We start from the raw sequence: 12,500 nt of genomic DNA, 5'->3' as shown, positions 1-12,500 counted from the left end.
ACGGGGGCATTCCAGCCTTGCATGTCACAATGCCGGGGCTTTCGAACGCTTAGGCCTAAATCAATTAAATGGCTGGCACCATATTGTGCCACCCGGCCACTGGGCTTTTGAATGAGCGGTACAGTAGTGTACCACCCGTCCAGAGAGGGTTAAAAGAACAGCAGCATCATACACAACTAAAGTTAGTGTACTGTCAAATTCATAGAATTTAATCTTTAGAAAATATACAATAATGAAATGCAATTCATTGCCTATACTTCTCTTATCTTGCTTGCTTGATGCTTACCCTGTTACTTTTTAAGATGCTTTTATCTCTAAAGGTGATCATAATCTAAGGGAATTGGATGCCCACAATGTCCATGCTGTTTTTCTTTGCTTAAATGCAGTGCATGTGCTTCTAAACAGGAAGAAGAGCAGATGAAGAAGCTGAAGGATGTACAGTCCAGCAAAGGGAAGGAGAAGAAACCAAAATAATGATAACTTCACAAGATAGCTTATTTTCAGTCAAAAATGGTACAGTAGGGAATTTTTTCACCCGCCTTTTTATGCCTGACCTGTAGAGTTAAGGAATGCTTATTTAAATTTACTTCCAATTTTTTGGAGGACATAAATATGAATAATTAAATTATGCTGTCTTTTATTTTAGTTGACAAACCTAGCTGAAGCCTATTCTTGTTTAACCAAGACTAACTAAGGATACTTTTTATCACAAAAAAAGTCATATGCAATTGTACAATATACCCACTAAACCATTGCTAGCTTTGTAAATATTAGATCCTATGAATGAAAAGCCACAACTGCTTAAGGGTAATCTCTCTCATGTGTATGTATATACATCAATTATTTTGAAGAAAGATTTAACACCTAAAGGACGTGCAGAAATTAGACTTGTGCAAGTGAATACATGCAAAATATGAAACAATATTCAGGAAGCCAGGTAAGGATTGTAATGTTTTTAATTACCATCATTTTAATTTTGACATGTAAATCCAACAAGGCATCTCATTATTTTGTGTAAAGTGAATTATAGTAGATAGAAGTTATTGCCTTTTTGTGTCGGACTGCAAGACGGTACATCCTTTAGGGCATAATGAAGGGAAAGTTGTCCAATATATTACTTGCTAATGTAAAAACATTAGAGAGAGCACGATCGCGCTCACACACACGCACAAGCACACGCGCACACATTTATTATGTATTATGTATATTTTTCATAACTTCCATTGTCTTGTAGATAAAAAAGGATCTTCCCTATTTTTCCTCATTGAATTTATAGGATCTGTAAATAGTTGTTGGTAATTTGATCCATATGACATAATGGTGGAATTTATTATGCATTTTTATTCTAGATTTGACAACTGGTGTTTGTTTTAAAAAATTAAGGTTATTTGCATTCACTCATAATTAATCTAATTATGATATAGCCAGTACTTTTGAATATTTATTTGATTTTGATAAGGAACTGTGAAAGTAAGAATGTATAATTGGAAATGCATAGTTTTAATTTAGAACTCTAAATAGGATTTGGAAAACTTGCATGCATTTTTTAATTAGTATACCTTGATAATTTTTTTTTCAAAAGTCATAGATTTGTTTATATATAGTAAAATAGTAAAATTCTTATATGTATATATATGCATGTATGTATAAAAAAAAAATTATGGTTCCTTGAGGTCTAATGAGATTATAGTGATCAGGTATGAATCCAATTGAATATATCAACTGAGTTGACTTTATGCAACCATATCAGTTGCACAGAATATTTGAGACCCAGGGAAGACAAAAGTAAGAGAAGAAATTCAACTTATCCTATCAATCACAAGCTTCTACCCTTTTTCAATATCATTTACATAAGAGTTTTCTGTGATACTTTCTTGGTTCCTTTTCTCTGTCTGTTCTGTGCCAAAGCTGGGTGAGCTTTTTCTCCCTTTGTGTTTGTGTTCTATTTGCTCTGTTTACTTCTCTCCCTGTCAACCCCCTTGGGGGCAAGTGTATACTTTTTCTTTTATGCTTGATGTTGTTGACCGCCCTTCATTTTGTTTGTATTTCTATTGTTTGTGCAAATATTGTGGGAGATGTGTCCACATGCACTGTCCAGTACATGCCTGCTTATGCCAGTCAGTGCAATCTGATGGACCTAACCAGTTTTGCTTCTCCCTTTGTTTCTTTTAACTTTTTTTATTGACATTTTATTTGACCAATGCATAAATGTTTTTTTTTGAGGCCTGGGAATGCTTCCTTGAATGGGTACGTTATGTACCATCACCTGTTCCTCAACATGCAGTTAGTTGGATAAGGATAAGGATAAGGATAAGCCAGATTTATGGAGCAGATGCTTTGCAGGGCTTGTATGCACTAAGGGGAGCCCACCTGTGTCAGCATGTGCTGACTCATGAGAAACTGTTGACTCGATCTGAACTTGGTCCTTACCCACTGTGATGCCCATCCATGGCAGTGACAGCCAGGCAATGGAGTAAACTCATGAACTTGGACAGGACTTGATCTGCAGCCCACGGGATGAAAGGCTGGCATGCTAACCACTGAGCTATCCTAACAGCTCGGCTCAGTTGGATATGGTGTTGTCATGTATGTAAAGATTGTGACTGTTATTACTTGATGTCTTGTAATGAGTTTGGAACTGTGTTGCTCCTGTGTCAATATGAACAATAAAGGCACTCCTCATGTCATGGCACCAGAGGGCACTGCAGTGTTGACCAATTGATTGTTTTGGGAGGCTGTATAGCTGGCTAAGAGGTCTGTGGTGGTCTGAAATCCTTGATTTGGTGTCATCTTGGTTGTGGCCAATTGTACCACCAGGTGCTTAGTCATCTTCAAGAATGGAATGATCAGTTTCTAAAGGCTGTCCTGCAGATACTTAGGTCTGTTTTTCTTCTCTGCCTTGTTGCACTGGCAATAGAGGGGCTAGATGTTGCTATGTGGAATTTTCTCCTTTAACCCATTCGCATAGGATATATATTTGCCTAATGCTGTTCCTGCTGGGAAAATAACAAGTGCACACAGCTCCCCACCAAGAGATCTCTTCCAGCATGATGCCGCACTGCGCCTGTCGGAGCACTATTCACCCACCCAATTCTATTTGACAAGAGGTTTTTGTATTTTGTTATATATTTTTTGCAAGTTAAGAAAATGTGTATATACTCGCATAACTATGTAAAACATGTATATACAAAGAAACTGTAATGTAATAGGATGTCATCTGTCTTGTTGGAAATATTCTGATGTCATGATATCACATCACCTGGCGCAAATAGACAAGGAATTCAAGAAGTGTAACTCCTGAACTCGTTATTCACTAAAGAAGCAATATAGCTAAAAGACCTTTGCAATAATTGCAATAACTCTATTTATGCATGCATGTTATGTGTATATAAATTATGTATATGTATATTTTTATGCTTGCATGGAATTTGTATGTATGTATATGTGTAAAGTATGTATGAATGTGTAAAATGTGTATGTATATGTGTATGTATGTATGTATATGTGTAAAATATGTATGTATGTGTAAAATATTTATGTATGTATGTATGTATGTGTAAAATATTTATGTATGTATGTATATGTGTAAAATATGTATGTATATGTGTAAAATATGTATGTATGTATGTATGTGTAAAATATGTATGTATGTGTAAAATATGTATGTATGTATGTGTAAAATATGTATGTATGTGTAAAATATGTATGTATGTATGTGTAAAATATGTATGTATGTATGTGTAAAATATGTATGTATGTATGTGTAAAATATGTATGTATGTAGTATATGTGTAATGTATGTAGGTATATCTATAATGTAGGTATGTAGGTAGGTATATATATAAAGTATGTATGTAATGAAACCGAATGCATTTATTTTTATTATGTATATTAGTATATTAGCTCTTAATTTATATAATGTAAAGTAATTTATTGTATTTGGTTGTTGTTACTAAATAAGCATGTTAAAGTTATATAATTTATGTATATAACACTCTGAAAGTTCTAAGGGTCTGGAACTGCTATTCATTGATCTAAAGAATGTTTTTATGCATTTCTTAGTGTACTATCAGTTGACAGTTTAAGAATATTTTCACATTTTTGAGTCACAACATGGATAGTACATGCAAATGATACAGCTTTGATAAAAAATGTTTTCCATAACGAAAACTCAAGTCATTCTCAATTTCAGGAACAAGACCAACTAAAGAAGTTAAAAAAGGGCTTTCAAAAGGAAATCCAGTTCCACAAGGAGCAAGTGGAGGCCCACAAAGAGGCTATCAAAAGGCACGAGGAGCGTCTACAGGAGCTGAAGTAAAGAAGATATTGAAATTTGGGGACACGCATTTTTGCAAAATTTTGACATTCTAGAAAAAGAATTGCCTTCTTTAGGAGGAAAAAAGAATTGCACATTTAAAATACCAATAATTTCTACTACTTATGACTGTTTTTTGTTTTTCTTTCATGAAATATATGCAATGGATTTGAAGATGTAAATATAATGATGTTGATTAGCTATTCTGCTAATAAACTTGCAATGCATAATGACAGTTCATTACCCTTAAGATGAGTAATTAAATTACCTATATGAAATTAAAGTTATTACTCATGTAACGTGATTAATCAAGAAACATGTAATGATAATGTATTTCGTGGTCGGAAAATATTAGAAAACACAATCATTTGACTTCCAGCCTAAGTTTAACATCTTAGGCCCATTTGTAATGGGTTATGTGATTGCAGGGCTTCCATTCATTAGGTTAGGTAGAACAAGAAAGACTCCTGCTTTATTCTACAACCATTTTTTCTGCCCAACTTCTCAATTACATATTAGGGTACTGAAAAGTTTCTCCACTATTTGCATTTCATTATGCTGAGAGACATTAAGTAGATACTGGTATGACTATGTAGTTAAGTCTGTATATTTCTCTTATATGAACATTAAAAATGTACACACAGTACAACATACTATCACAAATTTATGAAAGTATGAAGTTTGGTGAAACATTTTCTAAACTGACAAAGAAAAAACAAACCATTTATAACCATATACACTCCTCCTCCTCACTCCTTGGTGCTACTTGACAAAACCACCAAACTGGCAGTAGCACTTTTTTTTTTTTTTTTGGAAGGGTTAATGTTGTCATGAAGGAAACCACTCACTAGTAAAAAAGTAAACCGACTTCTCATTTTCAATACTTATTTGTAAAGTTGATTCCAGTTTTTATAATTGCCACCACAATAAAGTTTGCAAGTCTTTGAATGGCAGACCACATTGTAAATACTATAGGCATATAAAGGAGAGAGAGTGGAAGCTGAATGGGAAAGTTTCCAAATTTGATAAAAATGGCAATAATTAAAAGTTAATGGACTCAATGCCACAAATTATTTAAATTAATCAACACCTTTCGCAAGCCTGTTCACTACATTTATCAAAATTATCAATTAAAATTCAATGTTGATGTCAATCCCTATTGACAAAGTAAATTAGAATTGCTTGATTAAACCAACACTTTCCATTTCAAATCAGTGGCATAATCCACTCAGTAAAGATCTATGCAGCAAATGCTCTTAAGTGGTTGGCCAGGTTTAAACAAATATGCAATGCAAACAATAAATATACCACAAGGATGAAGGTTTAGACTTCAAATATTTGACAAAATTATTATTGACATTATGATCTTGAAGGAAGCCCATCAAAAAACATTACTTTGAGGACTGTTAATAGAAATAATTAAGTACTATTCTGATGCTAAGGACCCATCCAGACACTTACAAAGCATTGCTCATGGTTTCTCCATCTGACATTTCTTTAATTTTGTAATAGCAAAACTAAGTGAGGTTTGTTTTCTCCATTTTAGACATATCAAGCTCTTTGGCAAGCAAAGCTCACCTGTGGGTATGTACTTAAATATGTATCTGTTTTATACCCATAAAGATGCCCTTACTAATGTATATATGGACTGAATTGCTGAACATGTGTGCATCAGGGAGGGAAGTCTAAAAAAGGCCAGTTTGCAGGAGTGGTCCAGGAAAGTGGGTATTGGCATGTGTGTTCCAATGTAATATTTTCCTGAGAAACACACTGGGAAACACCTTGTGTGACCAGAGCCAAAAGGGTATTTCAAGCCATAAGAATGAAATGTACCTGTACCAAAATAAATTACAAATCTTAATAGTAAAATGTAATTGCTACTGAAGCACATATCTCTAGTAGTAGTAGTAAAAAAAAAAAAAAAAAAAAAAATGGGCTGAGGAAAAAATATTTTAACAAAATACTAATAGGACAACCGAGTCGAGACAAGCTTCAGTAATCAATTATTTATATCTTTGGTATAATTTGGTATACTAAAGCTCTCCAATGTGAAATAATAGGGCAGGTGTCCCTCTTATGGTCCAACCAACAATTGGAAACAACACATGAAAGGCCTTTATTTTTTTTGCATTTTACATTGAGGCCTTTAATTTTTCTTTGTTACTTTTCATATTTGTTTACAAGACTTAAGAAAAAAAAATATATAAATGCAAAACTGCTATATTCTAAGTATAAAGAACTTAACCTGCTGATATAGACTCTATATTTCAATTTTAGTCGATTGCAAAATTGAGACAGGTAACTTATCATTTGGTACTTCACCCTTTCACACCGTCTAATGTGCGGTCACGTTTCATGGTCGAGATATTTAGTCAAGGCCGGCGCGCCGGGTGAGCAAGTGGACAGCCCAAGCTTGCGGCTTGTTTGCCCGAGAATCCCAAGGCTTATGCGTTCAAATGTGCCGGCATCTTGACCATTTAGAGCCGGAATGGCACCGTTGTGAATGGGTTAATAGATGGTAGATCTGAATTTTTTTCATGCTACCTCCATCGTATATTCCTTTTATACAAATTCCGTGTCCTTGTAAAAATGATGTTTAATAATAATTTGCAGTAGAACGATCCTCATAGAAATGTTCAATGCATACTGACTAATAAATGGAAAACTTTTCTTAATCATCTATACAAGTTAGAATTTTTTTTTTCTCCATCACACTTAGTGGAATGTAATTTTCAAGAATGGTTAATAATAAAGTTATTTTTTCATCCCCTTTATTCAGTTTACTTCTTGGGTCCTGCAGCAGCAGCAGCAGCAGCCTTCTGTGCCTTCAGTACCTTAACCACGATCTTCTGTTCTTCAATCAGGAAAGCACGCACAACCCTGAAAGCAGTTTAAATTTCAATGTTTTGTTTCTAGAAAAATATCTTGTTAGCTAGATTAAAAAAAGTAAGAAAGAAATTAAATAAGACCCACTTTATTAATACTTGATCATTATCCATAACTAATCTGGTATTAATGCAAGCATAATTTCAACTTAAATCAGCAGGTCTCACCTGAGTTACTCTGAAATAGTCTTAATCAGCTATATAAGTAAATATTACGATTTGATTTTTACCTTTCACGAACACATGTATGGCAAAGGGAACCACCATAGGCACGGCTCACTTTCTTTCTGTGCTTGGGCATTCTTTTGAGCTCATAGGGACGGCAGCGAACAACACCTGCGAGCTCTCTCTTGCAGTTTCCACAAGCTGCACGCTTTCCGCGCTTCTTTACATACTGGTACACCAAGCGGCCTCCAGGAGTCCTTACACTGTCGGGATAATAGTCAATTAGCAAAACTCAATAAATCAAATTGCTTGAGAAGAAAAAGGCTAATAATGATCACTACTTTTTTACCTGGTATTTATTGACATTTTCTATTCATGGGTATTGTGATAACAAGTATAAAGTAGCTCATTCCACAAAATATCAGGTGCAAAATTTAAGTTAAAAATACTCCAATTCATCCAAACCTGCTACACTGCAAAAATTTAACCATTTTTTTATGTTAATGTGAAAATAAATAAAATCTAAATTTCTTTAAAAATACCACTGAACCATTACTTTTTTTTGTGTGTGTACACCAGACAACATGGAATGACTACAGATTAACCAATTGCGTATGGATGTCATGAAATACATGTTGGCATCGATTAAACACAAGACGGGAGTCCATGCATACACAATGCGACATCAGGATCTCGCACAGTCAAATTAACATGGCTGTAACGGTGCTAGCTCCAGAGTTACAGGGTTCCAAAGTCAGCCTAAACCCGCATTTGATGATGGATTTAGAGAAAAATATGGTTTGTGCTAGTCTCCACTACCCGGAAGGTGGAGAAAACGCTTTCCCCATCCCTCTAATTTTTAGCTGGTGACACTAGTGTCGTAAACCACCCACCCTGACGACCAGTTTGGTCCTTAGGAACCCCGTCCACTATGGGTTAACTGTCTTTTCATAGATTACAGGGTAATCATCTTTTTATATAAAGATATCTAAATTTTAAAAATTTGGGTAAACTTCCTCACCATAAAAGGTTGGACTAAGCCAAGCAAATATCAAAGAATGTGGACTTTACTTAAATGTATTACAGAGGGAATTATTATTACAAATATCCATCTTTTATCATCATTAGTCCTTATCCCTATGGTTAACCCTCTCTGGACGGGTGGTACACTACGGTACCGCTCATTCAAGGGCCCGGTGGCACCATATGGTGCCAGTCATTTAATTGATTTAGGCCTAAGCGTTCAAAAAGCCTCGGCATTGTGACATGTAAGGCTGGAATGCCCTCGTAGCGAGTGGGTCAATATAGTAAAACACATGTATAACATCTATCAGTCATTCACCCACCACATACAATGGCTTTAATTGATGGTCAGGGTCCCCCCCACCCTTTGACTAATTTCTACATATATTAGAAAAGAATTAAAAAAAAAAGCCTGTACCCTGTATAATGCTCGAACACTTCCATAGGCAAGTCCAACCATGCCATATCCTAGCTTGTACTACAAAATGGGTAAACAAACCTTTAGGATGTATACTATGGCAAGTTAGTGCTGGCTAATTTCATCTGATAAGGACCAATTCCAAGCTCAATCTTGCTAACGATACAAACTATAGAGTTTGTTTGGGCTTTCAGACCTTGGCTTCAACTCCGTGGTACTACCAAGAATAAGTACCTAAATAGCCATCATCATACATATTTTACTGCTTGATAAAGTCTTCCTCTACAGTTATTGCAGTATAATCCTTACTAGCAGTGTACAGGTATCAGTTACTTATATACAATTTGCCATACACTCCTCACAAAGTAAACATCATATGGATTTGACATGTCAATCAAGTACAAGATACACTTCAGTCTATGACATATCAGCAGTCACTTATCAAGCAGTATCCTGCATCTGTATCACAACAAGGTCACTACAGACAATTTTCAAAAACTGAGCATTTGGATGTGGATACAGCTATGAGATGAAAAAATTATGACTTTGCTAATCACCTAATAAACAAGGTGAAAAATTAAAAGAAAGCCGAGTGTTACCATGAATAATCTCTAATGTAATACAATGAATGGATAGCATTAAAAATATTACAACAATGGTTAGAAGAGCTATTTCACCCTAAAAATATCCATTAATATCAAGCAATATTTTAAAACTCATTCTGTTCAACTACTTGGTAGAAAGCCATTCAAGAAGTTTTTAGGAATTTTCCTGCTACAAGTGTTTTACAACAATAGAAGCTAGTGATTTTAAATTACTTAATCAATTGAATTTATATTCTTAACCTACTCTTACATTGCCTTCACTCGCTCCTAAACAAATTTTGTTTATTAAACAGAATGGCTAACAAAACCAACATGTAAATATAATCCAATGGAAATGTTCATAAAGTGTGTTGCTTTTGGCCTTCCTCTGCTTAATAATTTGAAGGGCAATTTTATAACTTTGTTTACAGTATCAAAACCTATATATATCTACTAGCAACTCACTATATCAATGTTTTCTTACATGTAGATACATAGAAATTAAACAATTTAAACACTGCAACACGGAAAGTAAAGATAGAGCACTATATTAACTAGACTTGGTAAATATTACTTTTATTTCAGTCCCAATGTCTCAGACAAGACACGGTTTTTAAAAATTAATATTCATTTACTTTAAAATTTTAGTTTTAAAGACTTAACTTGAGATGGGCCCCTCTCAAGTTGGTATACGTTTCTATAGGAAACGTATCATGCATATTCAAACCCACCAAGACTAATGCTGGAAAACCATGTCCTCAACCTTGGTAAATTCACATATTGAACTAGTTAACATTGCTGTAACTTATAATTGGCAGGAAGTAGTAGTAGTAGACATGGCAACCAATAAGCTGTTTTTACTGATTTCCAATTCACTTTACCATAAACTTTCTAAGAATATAGAATGAAAAGGTCTTAAAATATTTTAATTTTCTAAAAGAATTATAGCATGCCCTGTCGGCAGAACTCTTAAAATGTGTACCCTAAACCACCAGGTAAATTTGGAGATTAAATCTAATAGTAAATTTCAACTGAATACTATTTTTCAAATGAAGCCAGCATTTATCCAAATATTGGTTCCAAAAGCTAGAGGGTATGATGGGTTCTACAGAAAACACCTGGTAAAGGCAAAAGATCGAGATGAAGTAGTCATTTAGGGTGAAAAATAAATATTCAAGGCATTTCAGGTACTTTGATCCCTGCAGTATGCAAATTATTCAAAGTTTTGGCAAGATAGAGCACAAGCAATTAATACTTCTGATAATTTGGGTTAAAATTTTACCGTAAATATTTCTCTCCAGGTCACTTATTTCAGTCTGCCGTACACCATGATTCAACAAACAAGCTTCCTGCCTTATTACTACGTTTAGCAGAGAAACCAAATGCTTTACCTTGCACCCTATGTAATGGCTAACCACACAAACATGAAATTCAATTGCCTTTCCCTCTGTCCAGCATCTACCATCATGTGTATTAGGCATTTCATATCAACTTGGGCCTAATAACCTATCACTAGTTTTTTATATCACAATTAAATACTAATCTAAACAGCATACTAGATTTCCCTCACACAAGATATCTAATAGAATTGCATCCTAATTTCAATCACTATGCTGGAGGGAGAGAGTCATTAGAGCTGCCAAGATTTTTTTAGTCCTACTGCTTCCCTTACTTCTTGGCTACTTTGCAACATAAATGGTATAGAAGGAATGTTTTAGAATGTTGCATTCTATATGGGAAAGTTAAGACTTAAAATATAGCATGAATTGTCAATTTCTATGCCTTGTATCTATTCCCTGTGATTAAAGCTAACACAGCTATCATTTAGGCCCGTAGTAAAGAACATGTGGGGTGGGGCGTCGGGAAAATGTGACGGGTGTCGGGTGTAGGACGTTGGATAAAATGTGACGGATAAATAAAATAAAATAGCAATAGACATTTTCTATTTTATTTTATTTATCCTATTTTATTTTATTTAACCTATTTTATTTTATTTATCCGTCACATTTTATCCACATTTTATCAAACGTCCTACACCCGACACCCGTCACATTTTCCCGACGCCCCACCCCACATGTTCTTTACTACGGGCCTTAATCTCACTATATGGACACACTGCTGAACATGGCAAAATCATACAACAATGTTACTAATATGTAAATTGCAAGATGAACCTGTAACAATATCCGATTTTCTATTGACCATCAAACTACAAAATTATGTTTTGGTCTTAAACTTGATCAACGAGTCTAACTTGAGATTCTATCGAACACTTTAAAATAACAGAAAAGTGCGTATTGCTTATTTGTTTGATCTCCAACCAAAAATATTTTTTCTGGGTTTACTTTCATTCTCGTGCCGTTTACCGCTCCAAAATCTATGAACACGTGAAACTCCGACATCACGAAAAGTTTCTAATAGGCATACTCCCAATTCAGTCATATTCCTCTACCAAATAAGTACCTAACAAGTACTTTTGTGATACATTCTACAAGTAGAAAAGGTTAGAAATCACAATACTTACATCCGTCGCTTATTGCTGGCGGTGTTGTAGGAGAGTCTCCTACGGAGAGTGAGTCTCACCATTTTTAATCTGAAACACCATATTCAATTAATTATCACAAAAACAAATTACATTCTGCACATAACCATTTGTGTATCTACACACTTATTCACTCATTTCAATAATCAAACCGATATTTTTACCGATGAGTGACGATAAAACTTTCGGTATCACGAAATACCTGCCTTTGTTATGGTGGCAATCTGGGAAAGACTTCAAGCTTGCCAACATTGCCGAACGTTGATATTTATTTTCGTTTTACGGGATCACAATTCTAAACATTTTTCTCTCTCTATCGGTATATGGATCATCTATTTCCTTTTTCTAACTAAATTGAATTGAATTAGATACAAAAAACAAATCAGAACTTCGCAAGTAGCTTTAATTAAAGTTGATGGTATATTTAAGATTAGAAAAGGATTATTTCGTATTCACATGACTTAAACAACCTGCTATTGTGATATCAAACAAAATTATATCAGCATTTCATCAGAAATTTCTAATCTATATATTCAGTACCTATATTGGAATAAGAGCATATGTCTAA

General features: G+C 34.5%; 2 protein-coding genes across 3 annotated transcripts in view; one reads left to right on the top strand and one right to left on the bottom strand.

Moving 5' to 3' along the window:
- LOC122266292 (ATPase inhibitor mai-2, mitochondrial) overlaps positions 1–4,545 on the top strand; it is a 7,245-nt gene extending 2,700 nt beyond the window's left edge. The window contains exons 3-4 of one of the 2 annotated variants that reach the window (XM_043035966.2): positions 406–513; positions 4,193–4,545. In XM_043035966.2, the coding sequence (XP_042891900.2) occupies positions 406–474 (69 nt within the window). In that variant the 3' untranslated portion in view covers positions 475–513; positions 4,193–4,545. The remainder of the gene's footprint in view (positions 1–405; positions 514–4,192) is intronic. The other variant, XM_043035965.2, reaches the window with a different exon arrangement.
- Positions 4,546–7,072: 2,527 nt separating this feature from the next.
- LOC122266291 (large ribosomal subunit protein eL34) lies at positions 7,073–12,158 on the bottom strand. Its single transcript, XM_043035963.2, has 4 exons — positions 12,097–12,158; positions 11,915–11,983; positions 7,431–7,628; positions 7,073–7,195 (listed from the first exon to the last, which is right to left on the bottom strand). The coding sequence occupies exons 2-4, from the start codon at positions 11,974–11,976 to the stop codon at positions 7,096–7,098; spliced, it is 360 nt and encodes a 119-aa protein (XP_042891897.1). The 5' UTR covers positions 11,977–11,983; positions 12,097–12,158; the 3' UTR covers positions 7,073–7,095.
- Between the last annotated feature and the right edge of the window lie 342 nt (positions 12,159–12,500).

The sequence above is a fragment of the Penaeus japonicus genome, unplaced genomic scaffold (assembly GCF_977035675.1).
Source record: "Penaeus japonicus unplaced genomic scaffold, GWHDUDI00000001_assembly GWHDUDI00000005, whole genome shotgun sequence".
Taxonomy (NCBI): Eukaryota; Metazoa; Arthropoda; class Malacostraca; order Decapoda; family Penaeidae; genus Penaeus; species Penaeus japonicus.
This window is presented reverse-complemented; position numbering and strand designations above follow the sequence as displayed.

Coding starts and splice junctions, on each gene's coding strand:
- LOC122266291 (XM_043035963.2), bottom strand. CDS start 11,976: ATGGTGAGACTCACTCTCCGTAGGAGACTCTCCTACAACACCGCCAGC. Junction 7,629..11,914: donor GCCAGCAATAAGCGACGGAT/GTAAGTATTGTG, acceptor TTATCCCGACAG/TGTAAGGACTCCTGGAGGCC. Junction 7,196..7,430: donor CATACATGTGTTCGTGAAAG/GTAAAAATCAAA, acceptor AACTGCTTTCAG/GGTTGTGCGTGCTTTCCTGA.